At 46.2% G+C, this 26,707-nt stretch overlaps 1 protein-coding gene across 1 annotated transcript in view; it reads right to left on the reverse strand.

Annotated features, from left to right (window-relative positions):
• EXOC2 (exocyst complex component 2) overlaps positions 1–26,707 on the reverse strand; it is a 288,387-nt gene that overhangs the window by 59,444 nt on the left and 202,236 nt on the right. The window contains exons 19-22 of the mRNA XM_075314813.1: positions 26,557–26,618; positions 13,381–13,447; positions 9,010–9,126; positions 3,591–3,732 (exon numbers count right to left, since the gene is read on the reverse strand). Of these exons, the coding sequence (XP_075170928.1) occupies positions 3,591–3,732; positions 9,010–9,126; positions 13,381–13,447; positions 26,557–26,618 (388 nt within the window). The remainder of the gene's footprint in view (positions 1–3,590; positions 3,733–9,009; positions 9,127–13,380; positions 13,448–26,556; positions 26,619–26,707) is intronic.

Genomic DNA, 26,707 nt, shown 5'->3' on the forward strand with positions numbered 1-26,707 from the left:
AGCTGGCGCCAACGACGCTCCAATAGTTTCATAGATGGATTTCAGCCAGAGCTCCATCTGCCTGTCAGTGGCATCTTTAAGTGCCGCTCCATCTTCTACTGCAACTAAAGATCTAGCTGCAAGCCTGGAGATTGGAGGGTCCACCTTGGGACACTGGGTCCAACCCTTGACCACGTCAGGGGGAAAAGGATAGCGTGTATCTTTAAGCCGTTTAGAAAACCGCTTCTCAGGATAAGCGTGGTGTTTCTGGATTGCATCTCTAAAGTCAGAGTGGTCCAGAAAAGTGCTTAATTTACGCTTGGGATATCTGAAATGGAATTTCTCCTGCTGTGAAGCTGCCTCCTCCGCAGGAAGAGCTGGCGGGGAAATAACTAACATCCTATTGATGGACGCTATAAGATCATTCACTATGGCGTCACCATCCGGTGTATCCAGATTGAGAGCGGTCCCAGGATCAGAATCTTGATCAGTTACATCCGCCTCATCACCCATAGATTCGTCCCGCTGGGATCCTGACCAGTGAGACGAAGTTGAGGGCCCCTCATAACGAGCCCGCTTAGGTTGTCTGGGACTGTTGTCTGAGTCAGAATCGTCACCCTGGGGTGCATGTGACACCCCCGGAGCTTGGAAGTGTTCCAGCTGAGGGGGACCAGGGAGCAATGATGCCACAGTGTCCATGGTCTGAGTTACTGGTCTAGACTGCAATGTTTCAAGAATCTTTGACATGGTCATAGACAATCTGTCAGCAAAAGCTGCAAACTCCGTTCCTGTCACCTGGACAGCATTCACAGGTGGTACACTCTGGGTCACGTCCAGCAGAGGCCCCGGCTGTGCAAGTTGCACAGGGGCCGAGCACTGCACACAATGGGGGTCAGTGGAACCTGCCGGTAGAGCAGCCCCACATGCGGTACAGGCAGCATATAATGTCTGTGCCTTAGCACCCTTGCGTTTTGCGGACGACATGCTGTTGCCTCCTTGTAATCTAGGAGGGAGTATAGCCGAGAATCACCAGCGACCGTACAGTACAAAGTATTTGCAAACACAAAATACTCAGTATACAAACGGCACAAGTGGGGGTGAGCCCTTGAGGGCTGCTTACCGCCCGCTGAACAGCGGGTATGAGGCCGTAGAATCCCGTGTCTGGGTCTCCCCGTCTCCCCTCTGCAGCTCAGCGTGCAGGCAGGAATGGCTGCCGGCGTTCAGTGAAGAGGGGCGGACCGTGGGCGTGCCACAAACAAAGTGCGGGAAACTGCGTCCTACTGTGCCTGGTGTGAGGGCTGGAGTATGTAAAAAAGACTCCAGCCCTCAGCGCTGATGCTCTGTACAGCGTCCCGCCCTCCTCCTGACTGGCAGGTGCGGAGGCGGGAACGAACGAACTAGGCCGCAAAAGCCGGGGACTGTAGTAATAAACGCGGCCGTGATATATGCACGGTCAGCGCGGAAGTCCCCGGCGCACCACAAGTCCCAGCCGCGTCGCAGTCCCAGCGGCCGGCGCGACCGTTCTCCCTGAGTCTACCCACTCAGCTAAGCTGAAGTGAGGAAATGGCACAAGCGCAGCAGCGCTGTTTTCCCCGGCGCACTAACACACCCAGCAATGCTGCGGTGTGCGCGCGTATGCACGGGGACACAGAGTACCTTGACGGAGCAGGGCCATGTCCCTGACGATACTCAGCTCCATATCCAGCGGCTTCTCCAGGGGCTGTGGATGGAGCACGGTCTCAGTGCCTGGAGACCGGTAAAATCCCACTTCGCCCAGAGCCCTAATGGGGATGGGGAAGGAATCAGCATGTGGGCTCCAGCCTCCGTACCCGCAATGGGTACCTCAACCTTAACAAGCACCACCGACAGAAAGTGGGGTGAGAAGGGAGCATGCTGGGGGCCCTGTATGGGCCCTCTTTTCTTCCATCCGACATAGTCAGCAGCTGCTGCTGACTAAATAGTGGAGCTATGCGTGGATGTCTGACCTCCTTCGCACAAAGCAAAAAACTGAGGGACCCGTGCTCCCACGGGGGGGTGTATAGCCAGAAGGGGAGGGGCCTTACACTTTTAAGTGTAGTACTTTGTGCGGCCTCCGGAGGCAGAAGCTATACACCCAATTGTCTGGGTCTCCCAATTAGGAGCGAAAAAGAAAAGTAGCCCAAGCTCTCAACATCTCCATCATCCAAAAATGGAAGGAGTATGGCATAACTGCAAACCTACCAAGACATGGCTGACCATCTAAACTGACATCCCAAGCAAGGAGCCAACTAATTAGAGAAGCAGCCAAGAGGCCCACTGTCGGTGCTTCAGAGATCCACAGCTCAGGTGGGAGAATCTGACCAAAGAACAACGGTTAGTCATATACACCACAAATCTGGCCTTTGTGAAAGAGTGGCCAGTAGGAAGACGTTTTTGAAAGCAAGCCATAAGAAGTGCCATTTTCAGTTTACTAAAAGCCATGAATGGGACATAGCTATCATGTGGAAGATGGTGCTCTGGTCAGGTGAGACAAGAGCACAACGTTTTGGGCTAAATGCAAAATGCTATGTGTGGCAGAAAACTAACACTGTACATCACCCTTAAAACATGATCCACACTGTCAAACATGGTGCTGTCGGAGGCTTTTCTTCAGCAGGGACAAGGAAGCTGGTCAGACAGTAAATGGGAAGATGGATGGAGCTAAATACAAAGAAATCTTGGAGAAAAACCTGTTAGAGACTGCAAAACATTTGAGAATGGTGTGTAGGGTCACTTTGCAGTGGAACAATGACCCTAAACGTACTGCCAAAGCTACAATAGATTGTTTAGATCAAAGCAAATTGATGTGTGTGAATGGCCCAGTCCCAGTCCAGACCTAAATCCCATTGAAAATCTGTGGAAAGACTTGAAAATTGCTGTTCACAGATGGTCTCCATCCATCTCACTGAGTTAGAGCTAGTTTGGGCAAAAATGTCAGCCTCTATATGTGCAAAACTGGTAGAGACATACCCCAAAAGTAACTACAGCGAACGGTTAGCCTACAAACTATTCACTCAGGGGGGCTGCATACAAACGTCACAATTTTCAAATTTATATTGTACAAATATTTAGAAAACCATGTATAATTTCTTTTACACTTGACAAATACTTGCCTATAGGGGGGGTATATCACATAAAATTCCAATAAAAAAAACAAACATTTCAGTTTGAGTTTGTGACGTGACAAAATGTAGAAAAGTTCACCGAGTATGAATACTTTTTCAAGGCACTGCATCTACCTATATGACCTATCCTTATTTATTGGTTCAAATTTTAAAAAAATATATTGGGTAGCTGTAATGCCAATGCGTTAACATTTATTTTGAAGTACACATGAACCTTGGATTAAGAGTAACTTGGTTTGAGAGAGTTTTGGAAGACAAGCAAAGCTTTTTACACATTTGAAACTTGGTTTAAGAGCAATGCTTTGCAAGAAGAGCAAATTCTCACCGTGCACACGTCTGGTTCTGTCCTTTCACCACGCTCTGACCCGCTCTGGAGGTAACTGTCAGTACACAGTATACCATTGTACAGTACAGTATATACTATATAGCATGTCTATCAATTTGCATTTGTGGAATTCAGTGAATTACCTGTGGGAGTAAGGCAGTCTTTCCAGTCGAAGTACCCAGCATAAATGCCGGGCTCCAAAGATCCAACAATGGGGTCGGCTTTCATTTCTATAAATTTTTCAAATAGACTTTGGTCCAGTTCCTTCAGAGACTCGGTGCTGGCCTGTAACACAAAAACCACAAACAATTGTGTGCATGCTTCTTAATACCAGTAAGAGGCAATACATAGAGAGTGCACATGTGCAGAGCCCATACATAGATGCCTTTCCGTTTTTTTTTATAGATTACATACATTTTCTGTATATGTATTTTTTATTGCTGGAGCGAATCTACATCATTAGCTGCACATGATATATCCTACTGCTTGATATATGCTGCATCCTCCACTGAGATATTAAAGGGAATCTGGCAGCAGGTTTTTGTTGAATAATCTGAAAGCAGCATAATATATAAACAGAGACACTGAATCTAGCATGTGTCACGTACTGGGCTGCTTGCTGTAGTCCTGATAAAATCACTGTGTTAGGCCTCTGCCACACTTACGTGACAAAACGTAACGTTTTTGTCACGTACGTGTTAAAGGGGTGGTTTTGTCCCCGTGTGCCGTGTTTATGGCACGTACGTGTTCTCCGTGTGTTATACGAATAACACACGGAGAACGGAAAGCCCCGTCTTACCTGCATCATCCGGCGCTGTCTGTGGTGCTGAATGACAGCGTCCGGTCAAAGCCACGCCCCGCTGACGCTTCTTCCGGCCCCCCCCAGTGAAGAAGCAGCATTGTTCAAATTCACTGGGGGACGGATGCAGGGGACAGCCGCGGCAGAGACTGCAGGACTCGTGGAGGCGAGTATGTGTTTTTATTATTTTTACAGTGACACGTGACTTTTCCTGCGCGTGTCACACACTACATACGGGTAGTACGGGTGCGGGCCGTGTGACACCCGTGCTGCCAGAGCAACACAGACATGTCAGCGTTTTAAAAAAACGGACACACGTTCCGTTCCAGAATACTTACGAGGGTCCAAAACAATAATAATACATAGGACCACGTGGGCCCGTGCCTCCGGTACGTGAAAAAAAGGCACACACGTACCGGAAGCACGTGAGTGTGGCAGAGGCCTTAGCAGTAGACGATTATGATTAGAGCACTAGTATGCTGTAATGTTGCCCTCCGTATTCATGAGCTCTGTATAACCCCACCCGCACCACTGATTGTCAGATTTCTGCCTATGCACAGTGTACAAAAAAAAAAGCTGCCAATCAGTGGTGTAGGCGGGGTTATACAGAGCTCAGGATTCAGAGAACCTAGTAAGATCTAATGCAGATAAAACAGTGATTTTATCAGAAGTGCAGCAAGCAGCTCAGTAAGTGACAACACGGGAATCAGGGTCTCTGCCCCTACATAACACTCCTTTCAGATGGAGGAGGAAAAACGTGGTGATATATGCCCTATAAAACTTCTTATGAAGTGGGTTGTTACATGAACCCACTTAATGCAGCCCTGGCTTTTCAAATCTTTACAGAAGAGCTGCGATTGATATCACATCTGGCAGGAAAAATTACATTTTTTAGCAGCCATACAAATGAATGTCCCACAAGATCTGGTCATAATTTATACTGAATCCTAGACATTAATGCTTGTACACTGGATATAGTAAGACTACAGTACATGGGTGTAAAAATATAAAATAAAATATAAAATAAAATAAATGAAAGTACAATACAGTAGTCTAACACTCATGAAAGGCACAGCTAATGATTCATTTAATTTTGCTACACTTGAATAAAAGATATAAAAGAAATGAATATTTTGTGATAGCAGTGTGCTTAATACATACATAAACATGGCCTTATGCACAAAAAAACACACATCTAGGAAAAATATTATAGCTTTGATCAGAACCCTGATAGGTCATCAAAGATAACATGTAAAAATAATAAAATTACTATGCAATGTCGCCCACTCTGACATTTTCATTCTTTGAAAAATAAAAAATCCCATATGTAACTCAAAGGAAAACCAATGTAACAAAAGACTTGAGTCTTCTCTTTGACGATAACAATCTTACGGGTAAGATGCTGACGCAAAATATTTGCGTGCCAAAACCTTAAGTAGAAATCTGATGGCAGGAAATGGATTAGCACTTTGCAGAAACCGTAACACTTTGCTATTTGGAAATGTTACCTATGGTTAAAGTGTGGGAAAGAAGGGCTGCAGCACAGAAATGGGTTTTGACTTGCATATAAAGTTGTTAACTACATGCAGCCAGGCAATAAAAGGGTCAGACCAAGTTTGTAAGTCATTCCCAACTTCCTAATAGTTGGGGGTTCGGCTGCTGGAACTCCCATGGGCTTTGAAGAGTCCTATATAAACAGAGAGGTGGTCGGTTATTTGCACTATGGCTCCATTCATTCTCAAAGGGAATCTGTCACTAGGTTTTTGCCACCAAATCTGAGAGCAGCATAACGTAGGGGCAGAGATCCTGATTCCAGTGGTGTGTCATTTACTGGGCTGCTTAGTGTAGTTTTGATAGAATCACAGTTTAATCAGCAGTAGATTATCATTAGAGGACTACTTTGCGTGCTGCCAGGTAGTCCAACATATGCATGAGCTTTGTATAACTGCTAGATCTGCAGCAGAGACAACATTGATTTTATTAACATGACAGCAAACAGCTCAGTAAGTGACACATCACTGGAATCAGGGTCTCTGTCTTACATTATGCTGCTCTCACATGGGGGGGAGCAAAAACCTGGTGACAGGTTCCCTTTAATGAGAGTGCCAAAGACCAGGCGAAGGCTGCAATCGGCTATCTCCGGTGATCCTATTAAGAATGCATGGAGTGGAGGTGTGCTGAATTGACCACCATTCCATTCACAGAGGGCTCTTCAGACCCCCGGTTCTTGGGATCAATAGGCTTCCAGTGGACGGACCCCTAGCGATCAAGAGGTTATTCCTTATCCCATGGGTAGAGGTTTATTTCCAAACTTAGTAAGGCCCCTTTAACCCCTGCACATTCCTAGGCAATTACCCTTCTAGTGACTTCAATGCATGTTTTTCCTACTTGTTCTGATTCACCTGAGCTAAGAAAGAAAAATATATTTTTTGGTGCACTGCAACCTCTAAAATCTGCTGCTTCTATGTTGATATTCTTCTGCAATTACATTTTCAAGAAATCTATTAACATTTATTTTATACATGTCACAGAGGGACATCCAATTTCTCCCATATGTATCAAATTTGGCTTGTTTCTGGCTGTAAAGTAACTGCCTGCAGCAGAAGCCCCATACCGCACTGATCTTCCTACAGAAGGGGGCCCAGAGAGCTAAATCCTGCACATATAGGCAATCTCTGCCCATCAGTGAGGAAACCTATGCTCTGTATACCTGTATATCGCACAATGCTTTTATTCCAATTACTTTTATCCATCAGTTTAGGATTAATATTCACTGAAGAAGCTACAAATATAATAATAATATTTATTCATTTCTATAGCTCTATTAATTCCACAGCGCTTTACATACATTGGCAACACTGTCCCCATTGGGACTCACAATCTAAATTCCCTATTGGTATGGTCTTTGGAGTGTGGGGGGAAACCGAAGTACCTGGAGGAAACCCACGCAAACACGGGGAGAACATACAAACTCCTTGCAGATAGTATCCTTGGTGGGATTTGAACCCAGGACCCCAGCGCTGCAAGACTGCAGTGCTAACCACTGAGCCACCATACAAATAACATACATGCTTTAATTTCTGCACATATCAAGTCTATACCTTATATCCAGCAGCATAATAAGCCATTGTGGCTACACCTAACCCCTGCTCCCATGAGTACTCAACGAAATGCCTGGGAGCGTTTTGGGAGCCTCTTTCCATGGATGGTCCGCAAAGTGGGTAATGCGTGGCTACAAAAATAGCTCCCTCATTTTTCAGGATAAAGGGACGTGTCCAACTTTGCGAATATCGTCGTGGCATCTCAGCATCTGGTGAGATTGTTATTTTTTTTCTTATTGCCAATATAGCCAGTCTCCATCGCACATTTCTCCTATCCCTACCCTGTGATGTATCACTTTAGCGTCACATTGCCTGACAGATCCGCATGAGCAACAGTTTGTTTCTGTTTTGTGTGTGTGTGTTTTTTTAATATGGCTTTTTAACCAATATAATTAAAAGCTAACTTTTCTATTTAGTGCTACCCCCGCTGAGAAACTGATATATTGGTAGTATCAGATACTGTTGGGAGTAATACCCTGGTTCACCAGCATCACACTTCTGTCAGCTGTGGTCAGTGGACTTGTACTCCGTCTGCACTGAGATCAGGCCTGTCATTAGGTCTCACACAGGAGTAGTCATTAAACAGGCAAGCTACTCCTGTGTGAGATATAATGATAGTCCTGTCCCACTGCAGAGCAAGTACAAACTGACTGAGCACGGCAGCCATAGGTGTGAATACTGACATCTCCAGACAGTGTGTGTACTGGTGTGGGGTGACAGTGCTATAAAAGGAGCAGAGCTGATAGAAGGGCTTGTAATGTGACACAGCTAAACTCTGCTGTGCTGCCACTTTTCCCACACTGACACAAATAGACCAAAAGATCCGAACTGTATCATTACATCTCACACACTGAGAAACCTAATCTCAGGTATTCTGGGGTGTGTTCAGCATCATATAAGGGGAAGACGTACCACACACCCAGTGACAACTATCTGGACTCAATGAAAATTAACTCATTTTGGGCCAAATATTTTCATTAATAATATCTCTGCAACAGAGAGGAAAAAAAAGGCAACACTCAACAAAATCCACCCCCCAGCCCCCAAACAAACAAACATTTATCCCGCCAATAAGACACCATCACACTGTATACCCAGATTCACATTAAAAACTTGGCGAAAGGTCCTCTTAAATTGAGTTTTTGTTGAAAACACATATGCTTTAATGTGTAACATACTGGTGGTGCAGAGACAAGAGTAAAAGGCTATTGCCCCCAAAACTCCCCCCCCCCCCCCCAAAAAAAAAAGCTAACACCTATCCTTAGAATGGGGGATAACTTGCTGACCGGTGGGACCACAGTGATCCAGAAAGCAGCAATCTGGAATCCAGAGAGTATGGGACACATGCTTGATCTCCACTGCATTCGTTATCTGTGGGAGTGCGGGTAACATTGCAAGGCTATTTCCAGCAGTCCAGTAGACAATGAATGTAGCAGAGGTTAGCATGCACACCTCCACCCCTTTCAATATTAGGCTGAAGAGCCTCTATCTCAAAACCACCAGAGGAACTCAAAAGTTTAGATCCCCAGCTTTCAGCAGATTATCTATCCCCTATCTTTTGGGTTGAGGATAACTTCTTTTTTTAGGGGGGAATGGAATAACCCTTTAAGAAAACACAGAGACACATTCAAAGAGTAAAGAATAAGAAGGTAATACCTTTACCTTTGTTATGCTCTCTATACCCTGGAAGCCATGTTTCTCAAAATGGTCAGCAATGTTTAGCAAAGTATGCCTTTCCAGATAGTTACAATTGCTCAGAACAATTAGGAGCTTTTTCTCCTGAAATGGAAATATGGAAGAAAGAAAGATGAAATCATGTAATATTAAAGTATAGTATGCAATATTAAATTACATTAAAGGCTAAGAGCATGTTTTATATAGGAACCTCTAAAACCCTTTAATATGATCTATAAATCATTGCCTGATTGCTAGAATAAGGTATTAAAGGGAATCTGTCACCACACGATCCACCCCCCCAAATTATTAAAAGATATTGTCCAGGCTGAAAGTAAATGTTTGCCAAATCGTGACAGTGTGTCATGTGCACGCTATCACAGTTCCCTCTGCACGTGATTGGTCATGTGACCACATGTATGCAATTTGCCTACTTGTGGTCACGTGTTGGCTAGAGTCATCTGGATTCTCTGAATAGAGGAGAATTGAGAGAAGCCAGATGAGTTTGGTTGACTCGTCTGATCTGATTTGCTGGCAATAAAGTGCATAAAAATATATAGTAAACCTGTTAAAAGTTTAGTTACACTAATGCTTTCAGTCATGTATTTCTATAGATCTTGCAGTCTTGGAGTAAATGGCTGTGAATGACTGGCCAATAACATTACTTCCATATATGTGCCCTTATTGGTCAGAATTAGCATTATATGGATAAAGATCATGATTTAGATTACTTGGCTCTGGAAATTGACATGGATCATTATAGCAACTGCCATACGAACTTGACTTGAACTTGTTGCAGACAGCGTTCAGAATGGGATTTAAGCATTTAGAGTAAAGCGCCAAGGAATAAATGGCGTTATAATAATAAATAATAACAGAGAGAACTTGTATTTAGAATGTTGCTTTTGTGGGTAGGGGGGAGGGAGGAGGATTCTCTTTCAAAGAGCTGGTAAAATGTTGAAAGAAAAATTCAGGCAAAATGATATACTGGGGGGAACTATCTAAGGCTAGTTTCACACTTGCGTTGTGTGACGGATGTAACGGATGCGTTGCATAAAGTGGCACAACTGATGCGACGGATGCTGCAAAACAACGGAATCCGTTGTAGCCTTTTTTTCAACAATTACTCAACTGATCATGCGCACTTGTGTAAAAACGGATGCGTCACAGGAATCCGTCAAATGACGGATTCCTACGGATTCCGCCACCATAGGCTTCCACTATAAAAATGACGAAAGCCGACGGAATCCAGCACATTGCGTTTTTATGACTCTCAGGGAAGCCCGGCGGATGCAACGCAGCGTCGGCCAGCGGATGCAACGCAGGAACATCAGTCGCAATGCATCGTCCATACAAGTCTATGGGAAGCAGCGGAATCCGTTAACGGATTCTGCTGTTTTCCAAAATGGTGGATTGCGACTGAAGGAAAAAAACGCAAGTGTGAAACTAGCCTAAGCAGAATGTGCTTAAGTTGAACTGAAAATTGAACCAAAAAATCTAATCTGGTGGTTGGCTATTAAGTAAAAGGGGTTTTCTCAAAAACCTAAGTTATCCTCCATCCAAAATGGGGGGAAAACTTGTGGACCAAGAACGAGACTTCATAACCTTGAGAATGGGAGCAGAGGTGCGCATGGTCAACCCTCTGGTCCATTCTTAGAATTACTGGGGCTCCAAGCAGTAGGACCCCTGCCAGATGGAAAATTATCCTCTATTCCAACAGGAGAGAACTTGTAATTTTTGGAAAACACCTTTAAAGTCTTAAAACCTGTGGTAACCCACAGTAATACTGAATCAGAAATACAGTAATGCCTTGAGTTAAGAGTGCACCAACTTACAGGGCAACAGCTCATCTTGAAAAATTTATATCTTTTTTGTTTCATCATGAGAGCAAAAATGTGAGGTAAGAGTAGCTTATACTCACCACCCCTCCGATCCTCCTCAGTGCGGCTTCCTCATATCATTCAGTCAGCTGACGGCGTGTGGGAGTGCATCAGCTGATCAACGTGTGTGAGCTGCTCTCCCACACGCCGTCAGCTCATTGCATGAGAAGAGGACGCCGCACTGTAGGGAAGCAGATGGAAGGTGAGTATGATATTTTTTTTTAAGTGTATGGTGTGATGGGGGCCATGTACCAAGATGGGGAGCCACCATGTACCAGGATTGGGGATCACATACATCAGGATGGGAGATCATATACACCAGGATGAGGGTTCATATATACCAGGATGGGGGCCATGTACCAGGATGGGGGGGCCCATGTACCAGGATGGGGAGGTGGCATGTACCAGTATGGGGTGGGGCATGTACCAGTATGGGGGGGCCCATGTACCAGGATGGGGGGCCCCATGTACCAGGATGGGGGGGCCCCCATGTACCAGGATGGGGGGCCCCCATGTACCAGGATGGGGGGCCCCATGTACCAGGATGGGGGGCCCCATGTACCAGGATGGGGGGCCCCATGTACCAGGATGGGGGAGCCCATGTATCAAGATGGGGGGGCCATGTACCAGGATGGGGGGTCCATGTGCCAGGATGGCGAATCAAATATAACCAGGATGGGGGATCATATATGCCAGTTTTCTCCAATTCCAGTCCTCAAGAGCCATCAACAGTGCATGTTTCAGGATTTCCTTAGTATTGCACAGGTGCTGGAATCCTCTCCTGTGCAAGTAATTAATTTATCACCCGTGGAATACTGAGGAAATCCTGAAAATAAGCCCTGTTGGTGGCTCTTGAGGACTGGAGTTGGGGAACACTCATATATACAGTACCAGGATGGGGCCCATATACCAGAATAAGGGGTCATAAGTAGCAGCTGTAACAAATTAATAGCATTGCAATTAATTTTAACATGAAAATTTAATTTGCCATAAAAGCAGCTTGAGTTAGGAACTTGGTCATGAACAAATTAAACTCGTGAGTCAAGGTATTACTGTATTCAAGGTCAGAGCACAATCTGTGATCTGGTGCCATGTTTCTATCAAAAACCAGGTTAACCACAGCTTCTCATCTCATATTCTACAAGTTACTCACCAACTTTAAAATCAAAACTTAGTATTAAAGAGGTTATACAGGCTTGAAGCTAGACTCTGCAGTCACTATATGTGACTGCAGGCTTGTGAAACTCACAGCGTGCACGGTTAGCATTCTCCAGGGCCAGAACTGGGAGCGGACAGTCATATGACTGCAAATATGTTATTACTATACTTCTGGACAAATTCAGACTAGACAGGTCGCCAAATTCACTTGTATTAAATGAAGCCAAACACATCTAGTTGGCATGTGATCACATGTATGGAAATCGAATACTTGCGGTAATGCATCCACCCGGCACTGTAGCATCCTGACAGTGCACACACTGTGCTCTCTGAGGATTCACAAGTGTGCAGTCATATAGAGTGACTGCAGACTTTAAGCCCAAGCGTGGACAATCCCCTTTAAGCCCCCCATATACTTTTCATAACGGTTGGTGACACGATGGCTTGGCAGATTGTTTGGACTGCGGCTATCTTGCCTAACATTATCATAAATGGAAGCGCTTGATCTGGTGAGCCCTCCTGTGTTTTCAATGAGAGAGCTGTTGCCAGATATCTATAGTGGCAGCTGATCGCTAGGGAACAACAGGACTGGCAGTCTGAAATTGAAAGTGACGGATCCTTATCTTCCCCAACAATCACCTGCCAGGGGCCCCCATACACATGAAACGGTTTGCCGAGCCCACCAACGTAGTAAGTAAAAGTTCTTGGCTTTGTATTTGGCTACGCTACTTGTTCTGTATACAAGAATTGGCAAATACACTACTAGTCCAGCTGTTCCCCAGTTAAAATTGGAAGTCAGTGGGAGATTAACATTTTTTTTGCTTTTTAAACAAATTTTCACATATGTACAAAATTCTGCAGAAAGACAAACGGGGGGGACAAGATCATCTCCTGAATATTCAAACAATTTATGTCTAGTTTTACTGTTCCTTTAAGACCGTTTGAAAGTGGAACCCCTCATGAGGATGTCTAAGCATTAAGAGCCGCTCAAAACACCCTTGTTTTGGAGTCGGTGATACCAATTAAGAATATAAATAACCAAGAAACCACTCTTCAGATCTACCAAAACAATGGCAAAGTTCTCTGGATCAGCCATAGACCTTTTCCCGGGGAGAGAGCGTGAATAAAACGTATAGCACCCAGAACATTTCAGCGGCAACACTTTTCACAGACCCTTGGGCCACAGTTGACATCTACGTCATAGACCATATGTATTTTTTCAACATATGGTCCATTATTTCAAAGTCTGAGTCAACAAGTACTGTATATCTATACCTCTGATAGAAATAAAAAGAAAATCAGAAAACACTATAAAACGTACAGAGGATATCGTGGGCTCTTCATTAAGACTTCCGAATAAGTCAGGAGATGAAATATCAGCTGACACACTAAGAAATAAGAAGAAATTGTGAGACATTCAAGGAAGCAATAAACCGGACTTTTCTTTCAAGTAAACAAGTAATCACAAAGAATGGTCCTGAAAAGTGATGACTGCGGAGTCTCAAGTATCTAATAAACAGACGTCAGTTTTCTAGGTATGTACAAGTTTTACAGTTGAGCTATTTAGAAGAAATATGTGTTCTTCTACTTATTTACACCACCGCTAACACTGAAGGCTGTTACATAGCGTTAATCACGAAGATATGCTGAATGCAATAAACAATGGTCTAGTTTACCTGGAATGCAGGAAAATAAATGCTGCCACCTAAATAGTTTGCTGTGAAATAACATTTGGAAGAAAGTAAAACTATATGGAAAAATTAAAGAGAGCCTGTCACATCCCAAAGTGCTACTAACCAGCATATATAGGGTTAATCTGCAGACTAAAGCTGCCAGGACATTGCACTGAAAGCCTGGCTACTACTGGGAGATCAACTTTATTCCTCCCGGCAGCCTACAGCGTTCAGTCAGTTGCACAAGACAATTTTGGTCATCCTGCAGAAAAGCCATAAATGTCCAAGATGGGAATTACTCCTTAAGGTCCAGTCACACTAAGCAACTTACCAGCGATCCCAACAACGATAGGGATCGCTGGTAAGTTGCTAAAAGGTTGCTGGTGAGATGTCACACTGCGACGCTCCAGCGATCCCACCAGCAACCTGACCTGGCAGGGATCGCTGGAGCGTCGCTACACAAGTTGCTGGTGAGCTCACCAGCAACCAGTGACAAGCCCCCAGCGCAGCGTGGAAGATGCTGCGCTTGGTAACTAAGGTAAATATTGGGTAACCAACCCGATATTTACCTTGGTTACCACCGCACGGAGCTACACGTGCAGAGAGCAGGGAGCAGCGCATACTGAGCGCTGGCTCCCTGCTCTCCTAGTTACAGCACACATCGGGTTAATTAACCCGATGTGTGCTGCAGCTAAATGTGCACAGAGCAGGGAGCAGCGCACAATGCTTAGCGCTGGCTCCTTGCTCTCCTAGTTACAGCACACATCGGGTTAATTAACCCGATGTGTGCTGCAGCTACATGTGCACAGAGCAGGAGCCGGCACTGACAGTGAGAGCGGCGGAGGCTGGTAACAAAGGTAAATATCGGGTAACCAAGGACAGGGCTTCTTGGTTACCCGATGTTTACATTGGTTACCAGCCTCCGCAGAAGCCGGCTCCTGCTGCCTGCACATTTAGTTGTTGCTGTCTCGCCGTCACACACAGCGATCTGTGCTTCACAGCGGGACAGCAACAACTAAAAAATGGCCCAGGACATTCAGCAACAACCAACGACCTCACAGCAGGGGCCAGGTTGTTGCTGGATGTCACACTAAGCAACATCGCTAGCAACGTCACAAAAGTTGTTCGTTAGCAGCGATGTTGCTAGCGATGTTGCTTAGTGTGACGGGGCCTTTAATGTGGACTGATACACACAGATTAGATGTAATGTGAGCAAAGCAAGATTACAACATAAGCCTGAAGGGAAGGAGGTGTAAAAATGTACAAATGCAGCCCTAGCCTGTAAGCAGTGCAGTTGTCATTATGGCAGTGATCATTTCCATTCACTATGGTTTCTAACAAAAGGTTTATAAAAGCACACTGCGTATCTGGTTTGTTAAAAGGGAACCTGTCAAGTCGGATAACAGTATTAATCTGCAGATATGGGGTTAATCTACAGGTTATGCAGGTGCCTTGTTCATATACTGAAAGTGCAGCACCTAGGAGAAAATAAACTTTATTCTTCCCAGGAGCCACCAGCGTTCTTCATATAGGCGGCTCTAAACATGCCCCAGCACTGAGTGACAGTCAGCTTTGCAGTGCACGAGTGTAGATCCAGCTGTCAGTGAAAGGCACCTTCCTAACCCTACGAACCTGCAGAGTAACCCCATATCTGCAGGATCTGCACGATCTAACAGGCTCGCTTTAATTATCTGCTTAATTGATGCCTCAGTAAAACTTTACATTATATATATACAGTCATATGAAAAAGTTTGGGCACCCCTATTAATGTTAACCCTGTTTCTTTATAACAATTTGGTGTTTTGCAACAGCTATTTCAGTTTCATATATCTAATAACTGATGGACTGAGTAATATTTCTGGATTGAAATGAGTTTTATTGTACTAACAGAAAATGTGCAATCCTCATTTAAACAAAATTTGACTGGTGCAAAAGTATGGGCACCCTTATCAATTTCTTGATTTGAACACTCCTAACTACTTATTACTGACTTACTAAAGCGGCTTTGTAACCTCATTGAGCTTTGAACTTCATAGGCAGGTGTATCCAATCATGAGAAAAGGTATTTAAGGTGGCCACTTGCAAGTTGTTCTCCTATTTGAATCTCCTATGAGGAGTGGCATCACGGGCTCCTCAAAACAACTCTCAAATGATCTGAAAACAAAGATTATTCAACATAGTTGTTCAGGGGAAGGATACAAATAGTTGTCTCAGAGATTTAAACAGTCAGTTTTCACTGTGAGGAACATCGTAAGGAAATGGAAGAACACAGGTACAGTTCTTGTTAAGCCCAGAAGTGGCAGGCCAAGAAAAATATCAGAAAGGCAGAGAAGAATGGTGAGAACAGTCAAGGACAATCCACAGACCACCTCCAAAGACCTGCAGCATCATCTTGCTGCAGATGGTGTCAATGTGCATCGGTCAACAATACAGCGCACGTTGCACAAGGAGAAGCTGTATGGGAGACATGCGAAAGAAGCTGTTTCTGCAAGCACACCACAAACAGAGTCGCCTGAGGTATGCAAAAGCACATTTGGACAAGCCAGTTAGATTGTGGAAGAAGGTCCTGTGGACTGATGAAACAAAGATTGAGTTGTTTGGTCATACAAAAAGGCGTTATGCATGGAGGCAAAAAAACACGGCATTCCAAGAAAAGCACTTGCTACCCACAGTAAAATTTGGTGGAGGTTCCATCATGCTTTGGGGCTGTGTGGCCAATGCCGGCACCGGGACACTTGTTAAAGTTGAGGGTCACATGGATTCAACTCTGTATCAGCAGATTCTTGACAATAATGTGCAAGAATCAGTGACGAAGTTGAAGTTACGCAGGGGATGGATATTTCAGAAAGACAATGATCCTAAACCCCTTTCCAAATCTACTCAGGCATTCATGCAGAGGAACAATTACAATGTTCTGGAGTGGCCATTCCAGTCCCCAGACCTGAATATCATTGAAAATCTGTGGGATGATTTGAAGTGTGCTGTCCATGCTCTGCGACCATCAAACTTAACTGAACTGGAATTGTTTTGTAAACAGGAATGGACAAATATACCTTCATCCAGGATCCAGGAACTCATTAAAAGCTACAGGAAGCGACTAGAGGCTGTTATTTTTGCAAAAGGAGGATCTACAAAATATTAATGTCACTTTTATGTTGAGGTGCCCATACTTTTGCACCGGTCACATTTTGCTTAAAAGCGGATTGCACATTTTCTGTTAGTACAATAAACCTCATTTCAATCCAGAAATATTACTCAGTCCATCAGTTATTAGATATATGAAACTGAAATAGCTGTTGTAAAAACCCAAACTGTTATAAAGAAAAAAGATTAACATTAATAGGGGTGCCCAAACTTTTTCATATGACTGTAATATATATTATATATACACATATATATATATATACATATATATATATATATATAAATAAAAAAAAATTATATATATATATATATACATATACATATACACAGTTAGGTCCAGAAATAATTGGACAGTGACACAATTTTCGCGAGTTGGGCTCTGCATGCCACCACATTGGATTTGAAATGAAACCTTACCGTAAATTCTTTTTCTTATAGTTCCGACATGGGAGACCCAGACCATGGGTGTATAGCTTCTGCCTCCGGAGGACACACAAAGTACTACACTCAAACGTGTAGCTCCTCCCTCCTAGCATATACACCCCCTGGTAGCCAGTCCTAGCCAGTTTAGTGCAAAAGCTGAAGGAGGACATCCACCCACAAGTCGAGACAGAGCAAAACCCGGAACAACCGGGACCTCTGTCTACAACAACAGCCGGTGATAACACACGGAACAAGAAACCTGCCAACAAGCAACAGGGAGGGTGCTGGGTCTCCCATGTCGGAACTATAGGAAAAAGAATTTACGGTAAGTAACAAAATTCTCTTTTTCTTCATCGTTCCTTATGGGAGACCCAGACCATGGGACGTTCTAAAGCAGTCCATGGGTGGGAATAAACAGAAAAACTGAGAAGTAGGCGAAACCTAACTTCACAAATGGGCGACAGCCGCCTGAAGGATGCGTCTGCCCAAACTCGCATCTGCCGAAGCAAGAGCATGCACTTGGTAGTGCTTCGAAAAGGTATGCAGACTAGTCCAAGTGGCAGTCTGACAGACCTGCTGAGCCGTAGCCTGGGCCTGAAAGCCTAAGAGGCACCGACAGCTCTGGTCAAGTGTGCCTTGATCCCCGGCGGGAGAGGCACTTGAGTACACTGGTAGGTATCGGAAATGGCCGACCTAAACCAACGAGCCAGGGTCGGCTTAAATGCCGAAAGGCCCTTACGCTGACCAGCGGTCAGCACAAAAGAGAGGTGCACCGCCTAAGAACAGCGGTGCGAGACACATAGATCCGGAGCGCCCGCACCAGATCCAGAGTATGCAACGCCCTTTCAAGGCGATGAACAGGAGCCGGACAAAAGGAAGGCAGGGAAAATGCCCCGGTTAAGGTGAAAACAGCAACCACCTTAGGGAGAAAGTCCGGAGTCGGACGGGGAACCACCTTGACTTGATGAAGGGAGGGCTCCGAAGAGAGTGCAGCCAAAACAGAGACTCCCTTGAGGGAAGTCATGGCCACTAGAAAGACCACTTTCTGTGAAAGACTAAACAAAGAAACCTCCCTAAGAGGCTCAAAGGGGGGTTTCCGGAAGCCGTGAAGACCAAATTAAGGTCCCATGGCTCCAAGGGCCGCCGGTAAGGCGGAATGATGTGAGATGCGCCCTGCATGAAGGGGCGCACCTGGGCCAGCCGGGCGATACGCCGCTGGCACAACACTGACAGAGCCGAGACCTGTCCCTTAAGGGAATTGAGGGATAGTCCTAGCTGCAGACCAGACTGTAGAAGGGACAGGAGGGTCGGCAAGGCCAAAAGGCCAAAGGATACTTCCGAGCTCGAGTCATAGTGGAGATGACTTCAGGAGGGATACCAGAAGTCGTCAAGATCCATGACTCAAACGCCACGCCGTCAACCTGAGAGCCGCAGGTTCTGGCGGAAGGACGGACCTCGTGAGAGAAGGTCTGGATAGTCCGGGAGATGCTATGGCACCTCTACGGACAGACGGAGCAGGTCAGGGTACCAAGCTTGCCTGGGTCAGTCTGGAGTAATGAGAATGACCCGACGGCCCTCCTTTCTGATCTTGCGCAGGACTCTGGGCAAGAACTAGAGGGTGAAACACGTAAGACAGACGAAGCTGGGACCAAACTTGAACCAGTGCGTCTGCCGCAAAAACCTGAGGATCGTGGAGCCACGGTTTGACGGCTGAGACAATCTGCCTCCCAGTTTACCACGTCTGGGATGTGGGCTGCGGATATGGTGGACTAGGAGTCCTCCGTCCACTGAAGAATGCGATGAACCTCCAACATTGCCAGGCGGCTGATGTCCCGCCCTGGAGGTTGATGTAGGCAAACGCTGTAGCGTTGTCTGACTGGACTCGAATGTGCCTGGCCGCCAACAGATGGTGAAAGGCTTAGAGAGCTAGAAACACAGCTCTGATTTCCAGCACATTGATCCAGAGTCCAAGTGCCCTGCGCTCCATGGTGGAGATAAACTGCTCCCCAGCCGGATAGACTAGCATCTTGGTGAGGATCACCCGGGACGGAGCCAGGAAGGAGCGTCCCTGAGACAGAGGGGACGAAACCACCGCTGAAAAGAGCCCCTGGTCTGTGGCGAAGCCACCGCCCCGTGGAAGGAGGAAGTCTGCTTGTTCCAACAGCGGAAAATATCCAGCCGCAGAGGACGCAGATGGAACTGGGCAAGGGAATTGCTTCCATTGACACCACCATCTGATCCAGCACCTGTATTAGGTGCCTGATGGAACGACGTCGACCGCCAGCGGAGGGACTGCTGTTTGACTAAGGGCAGCTTCACAAGTGCCGACAGAGTCTCGAATTGCGTCCCTGGGTATGTGAACTTCTGGGTCGAAGTCAGAGTGGACTTGGACAGAATGACAAACCACACGAATTGGTTAGAGTGGCGAGAGTGAGCGAGGCACTCCGCTAACAGTCTGCACTGGATGAAGCCCAGACTAGAAGGCTGTCCTGGACAAAAGGATCACTGCCAACCCCTAGAGGTGCAGGACCGCAATCACAGCTGCCCCGACCTTGAGAATACTCGAGGGGCCATGGCTAACCCCAAGGGAAGAGCCACGAATTGGACCATTCTGATTGCAAAACGTAGCCAACGCTGGTGTGAAACTGCGATTGGCACATGCAGATAGGCATCTCTGATGTCGATGGATGCTAGGGAGTCTCCTTGGGTCATTGATTGATCGCAGAGACTCTATGCGAAACTGCCGCACCTGAACATGCTTGAGAAGCTTGAGATCCAGGTCGGAAGGCACCGCCCTCCTCGGGTAGTAGGAATAGATTTAAGCAGAAATCTCAGAACCGCTCCCAGTTGGGAACCGGTACAATTACTCCAGTGGCCTGCAAGAATGCCACAGCCTGTGAGAAGGTGGCGGCCTTGGAGCAGGGGGGAGTTGACAGAAAAAATCTGTTTGGCGGGCTGGATAGAATTCTATCCTGTAGCCGTGGGAGATGGTATCTCGCACCCACTGATCGGAGACGTGTTAAAACCATACGTCGCCAAAGTGGGAGAGCCTGCCACCGACCAAGGACGTTGCTGGCGTGGCCAGATAGCCAGGAGGAGGCTGACTTAGTGGCAGCATGTCCTGCGGTCTTCTCGTGCGCCATTTGGGTTTACGATCCTTGTCTGAGCCAGTGGACGAGGCCGAGGGCTTAGAGAACGATCAGATGGAGGAACAAAAAGAACGAAACCTCGACTGATTCCTGCCCTGGACAGGTTTCCTGGTTTAGGTTTGTGGCATGGAAGAAACTCTTCCCGCCAAGAGCTTCCTTAATAATTTCATCCAGTTGTTCCCGAACAGTCTGGTCCCAGCAAAAGGGAGTCCAGCAAGGAACTTCTTTAGAAGCATCCGCCTTCCACTTCCGAAGCCACAGGAGCCTGCGGATAGCGAGGAAATTAGCCGAGGCCACCGCAGTGCTGGTGACAGTCTCCAGCATGGCAGACATGGCATAGGATGAAAAGACTGAAGTCTGGAAGTTAAGGCAACCATTTCGGGCAAAGAGTCCCTGTGAGGGAATGCATCTCCTCTAGAGAAGCAGAGATGGCTTTGAAAGCCGCACTGCTGCAAAAGCTGGGGAGAACGAGGCCCCTGCCGCCTCCATACAGATTTGGCCAGAAGGACAACCTGGCAGACAGCAAAACCGTAAGTGAGGAGCCATCAGCCACTGATACAACGTCCGGGCTGAGAGTCTAAACACCGGAGGGACCACCTTTGGTGAATGAGCCCACTCCTTGACCACCTCTGGTGGAAGGGGAAAACTGTCATCAGAACCACGCTTTGGGAAGCGTTTGCCAGAGCAGACCCTGGGCTTGGTCACAGTGGCCTGAAAACTGGAGTGGTTAAGGAACACACTCCTTGTTCTCTTAGGCAAGGTAAACTGGAGTCTTTTTGCCAGAGAGGGTTGCTCCTCTGATACTGGCGGATTGAGGTCCAGTACAGAATTAATGTACAGTGGGATCCTTAGAGAGGTGCCGTCAGCCACTGATACAACTATCCGGGCTGAAATACTAGACACCGGAGGGACCACCCTTGGTGAATGAGCCCACTCCTTGACCACCTCTGGTGGAAGGGGGAAACAGTCATCAGAACCACGCTTTGGGAGCGTCTGTCAGGACAGGCTCTGGGCTTGGTCACAGTGGGCTGAAAACTGGAGTGGTTAAGGAACACACTCCTTGTTCTCTTTAAGGTATACTGATGCCTTTCTGCCAGAGGGGGATACTCCCCTGATACAGGCGGATTGAGGTCCAGTACAAATATAATGGACGCAATCAAATCATTAGCATCTGCATCACCTTCGGACAGATCAATGGTACATTAAGTAGCGTCCGAGCCCCCAGTAAAGACATCCTCCACGTCCAGTGAGTCAGTTCGTGAATCAGAGCTGCGGGACGGGGAAGGACAGGGGACCCTGCGTCTCCATTTTAGGAGGACGGGGTCTGAGACCAGATGAAGAGTCCTCTGAGAGCTTGCGGAGCGAGCCGTATCAGCAGAAGCGCCCTGAGAAGGGGGCTAATGCATGCTCAGCACCACCGGAGCAGCTGGAGGGACCACTGACGAGCCTCCAGGCTGAGGGACCACTGTGTTTATGTGCTCAGTACAGGCAGTACGAGTCTACATGTAGTGCATATTAAGAACAGCCTTGCAGCCTTGCTCTGATGTGAGACATGCTGCAGAAGTGGGGGCTCTGTGAGGGAATGCATCTCCAGAATGACCCCCAGCAGAGTATATAAACAGAGAATATAAGCAGCTGCACAACTGGAGGTTGTGACTTTCCAGACCGTTTAACATACATTTCTGTGCCCTCCAGTCCCCCAGCCCAGGCCCCCATTTGTCACAATGTGGTATCTCTGTGCCTATACAGACATTGAGAACGCTGAGAAAATGGCGACCGGAGCGAGGAGAGGGGGCGGGGCCTACTCTGAGAGCGGGCAAATGAGGTATACAGGGAAGGGAATCTTTCCTCAGTGAGGAGTGTCCGTTCCCTGTGCTGAACAGCCGCTGGGCGGAGCCACACTGTCCCTCTGCATGCTGACATGCAGGGGGAGTGAAACCGAAACTAGGCCTCAGGCGAAGCCGGGGCCTAGATTTAAACATGCGGCCAGCGTGCAGGCACCATCGGCGCGGTTCTCCAGTGAAAACTGGAGAACCGGCCGGAAATGTTACCACAGTCATATAACACACTCCCCCCAATAAATAAAGTACAAGGGACCCCTGGAAAGACCACTTTCTGTGGTAAAAACGTCTCATACTTAGCTTTTGAGACGCAGGTGCCAGGTCCCTGGGGGGGGTTAAACGCTCCGTCCGACAGGATCCTGAACAGGGCTGCGGATGGAGACCGGTCTCCTGCAAAGCAGTGAGAACCGTGAAGGCTCCCACTTCAAGCCAGAGCCCGAGGGATGGTGAAGGAGCGCGGCATGTGAAGGCTCCAGCCTTGTAAAATCAACCTTAACAGCACCGCCGACACAGTGGGGTGAGAAGGGACATGCCGGGAGTCCAGACTGGACCCGCTTTTCTTCCAAATCTTTGAAATCCAAAAAATCAAAAATCAAAAATCAGAGAATGCATGTGTGTGTGTGACCTCCTGAACACAAAGCATTGAAACTGGCTAGGACTGGCTACCAGGGGGTGTATATGCTAGGAGGGAGGAGCTACACGTTTGAGTGTAGTACTTTGTGTGTCCTCCGGAGGCAGAAGCTATACACCCATGGTCTGGGTCTCCCATAAGGAACGATGAAGAAATATCTGATAGAAATTGTAGGAATTGTACACATTTCTTTACAAACACTCCACATTTTAGGAGGTCAAAAGTAATTGGACAAATAAACCAAACCCCAAAAAAATTTTTTTATTTTCAATATTTTGTTGCGAATCCTTTGGAGGCAATCACTGCCTTAAGTCTGGAACCCATGGACATCACCAATCGCTGGGTTTCCTCCTTCTTAATGCTTTGCCAGGCCTTTACAGCCGCAGCCTTCAGGTCTTGCTTGTTTGTGGGTCTTTCCGTCTTAAGTCTGGATTTGAGCAAGTGAAATGCATGCTCAATTAGGTTAAGATCTGGTGATTGACTTGGCCATTGTAGAATGTTCCACTTTTTTGCACTCATGAACTCCTGGGTAGCTTTGGCTGTATGTTTGGGGTCATTGTCCATCTGTACTATGAAGCGCCGTTCGATCAACTTTGCGGCATTTGGCTGAATCTGGGCTGAAAGTATATCCCGGTACACTTCAGAATTCATCCGGCTACTCTTGTCTGCTGTTATGTCATCAATAAACACAAGTGACCCAGTGCCATTGAAAGCCATGCATGCCCATGCCATCACGTTGCCTCCACCATGTTTTACAGAGGATGTGGTGTGCCTTGGATCATGTGCCGTTCCCTTTCTTCTCCAAACTTTTTTCTTCCCATCATTCTGGTACAGGTTGATCTTTGTCTCATCTGTCCATAGAATTCTTTTCCAGAACTGAGCTGGCTTCATAAGGTGTTTTTCAGCAAATTTAACTCTGGCCTGTCTATTTTTGGAATTGATGAATGGTTTGCATCTAGATGTGAACCCTTTGTATTTACTTTCATGGAGTCTTCTCTTTACTGTTGACTTAGAGACAGATACACCTACTTCACTAAGAGTATTCTGGACTTCAGTTGATGTTGTGAACGGGTTCTTCTTCACCAAAGAAAGTATGCGGCGATCATCCACCACTGTTGTCATCCGTGGACGCCCAGGCCTTTTTGAGTTCCCAAGCTCACCAGTCAATTCCTTTTTTCTCAGAATGTACCCGACTGTTGATTTTGCTACTCCAAGCATGTCTGCTATCTCTCTGATGGATTTTTTTCTTTTTTTTCAGCCTCAGGATGTTCTGCTTCACCTCAATTGAGAGTTCCTTAGACCGCATGTTGTCTGGTCACAGCAACAGCTTCCAAATGCAAAACCACACACCTGTAATCAACCCCAGACCTTTTAACTACTTCATTGATTACAGGTTAACGAGGGAGACGCCTTCAGAGTTAATTGCAGCCCTTAGAGTCCCTTGTCCAATTACTTTTGGTCCCTTGAAAAAGAGGAGGCTATGCATTACAGAGCTATGATTCCTAAACCCTTTCTCCGATTTGGATGTGAAAACTCTCATATTGCAGCTGGGAGTGTGCACTTTCAGCCCATATTATATATATAATTGTATTTCTGAACATGTTTTTGTAAACAGCTAAAATAACAAAACTTGTGTCACTGTCCAAATATTTCTGGACCTAACTGTATATATATATATACACACACACACACACACACACACACATATATACATACATATACACACACACGCACGTACGTACATATATACTCCTCAGCATTGAAATGGCAACACCAAGAAGGAAAAATTGTGGAATCATATGTAAGCTGCAATTAATGAAAAAACACACTTGCACACCTTAGCATGCTATCAAATTATGTTATAGGTTGTCTGAGGAATGTTCTGCCGCACTGAGTGCCCATCGGCATTTAATTGACCAGTGACATCCCGGATGTGCTGTACGGGATACACTGCAAGCCATGGTAGCACGTTTAGGCCATGTAAACTGCTCACAGAAACATGAGCAACATGTGGCCTGGTGTTGGCAAGTTTTAAAAAAGGCCCACTTGGGACATCATTGGTCGGCAATTTTAAAGGCAGCTGCCAACATAAGATCTTGATCACTTGGGCGCCCAAGTGCATTGAGTGTGGCAGAACATTCCTCCTATAACCATTAATATTTGATAGAATGCCAAGGTGTGTAAGTGCGAGGATTTCCGTACATGGTGCTCATACTCAATACTGAATAAATTGAGATGTTTTAAAAATGTAAAATTTTCCTTTTTTAATCATTTGCATATAATTGATATGTTAGTAGGTTGAATTGGCGTGTCTGTCATGTGGAGTAAATTTATATAGCTCTGATCAGCCTGTCTCATCTAATAGTATGGGCATCAATAGGCTGTAAGCCATACACTGTGCATCACACGTACTTGTGTGACTGGTGCCCTATACAAGCCTCATCGTGTGCGTTTAAAGGCCCCGTCACACTAAGCAACATCGCTGCTAACTAACAACTTTTGTGACGTAGCAGCGATGTTGCTAGTGATGTTGCTGTGTGTGACATCCAGCAACAACCTGGCCCCTGCTGTGAGGTCGTTGGTTGTTGCTGAATGTCCTGGGCCATTTTTTAGTTGTTGCTGTCCCGCTGTGAAGCACAGATCGCTGTGTGTGACAGCGAGACAGCAACAACTAAATGTGCAGGCAGCAGGAGCCGGCTTCTGCGGAGGCTGGTAACCACAGTAAACATCGGATAACCAAGAAGCCCTGTCCTTGGTTACCCGATATTTACCTTCGTTACCAGCCTCCGCCGCTCTCACTGTCAGTGCCAGCTCCCTGCTCTGTGCACATGTAGCTGCAGGACACATCGGGTTAATTAACCCGATGTGTGCTGTAGCTAGGAGAGCAGGGAGCCAGGGCTAAGCGGTGTGCGCTGCTCCCTGCTCTGTGCACATGTAGCTGCAGGATACATCGGGTTAATTAACCCGATGTGTGCTGTAACTAGGAAAGCAGGGAGCCAGCGCTCAGTGTGCGCTGCTCCCTGCTCTCTGCACGTGTAGCTGCGTGCGCTGGTAACCAAGGTAAAGATCGGGTTGGTTACCCGATATTTACCTTAGTTACCAAGCGCAGCATCTTCCACGCGGCGCTGGGGGCTGGTCACTGGTTGCTGGTGAGCTCACCAGCAACTCATGTAGCGACGCTCCAGCGATCCCTGCCAGGTCAGGTTGCTGGTGGGATCGCTGGAGCGTCGCAGTGTGACATCTCACCAGCAACCTCCTAGCAACTTACCAGCGATCCCTATCGTTGTTGGGATCGCTGGTAAGTTGTTTAGTGTGACTGGACCTTAATACTAGCAGCAACTCCCTCCATGATATGGTCGGCTGTGAGTGGTTGTCTTATCAGTATTTTTCCATTGTGCTGCCCCCTTTGTCATGGGGGTCTGCAGCGTCCTGCTAGTGTACTGGTAATCTGGTCTTGTGTTGGTAATGGCTGGTTCCTCATCTGTGATTTTACTTGCATATAAATATCATGTCTAACATAAATCCACAACCATTCCTTCTTGATGCTACAATTTCAATGTTGAGGAGTGTAAATGCTAAATCTCATAATTATCATTTGGCAGGGATGATCTGTAATGTCCATCTTTAGTTACATACTGCATTGTATCCACATCGCCTTCGGGTTTGTTACTCAGGTATTCTAGTGTAGATATGAAAGCCTAGTTAGGAAAAAAAATAAAAGATACTATAAGATTAATATTCAGAACAAGAAATACATAGAATTATATTAAATTATTGTAGCAAGAGA

Source organism: Anomaloglossus baeobatrachus, chromosome 6, assembly GCF_048569485.1.
Source record: "Anomaloglossus baeobatrachus isolate aAnoBae1 chromosome 6, aAnoBae1.hap1, whole genome shotgun sequence".
Lineage (NCBI taxonomy): Eukaryota > Metazoa > Chordata > Amphibia > Anura > Aromobatidae > Anomaloglossus > Anomaloglossus baeobatrachus.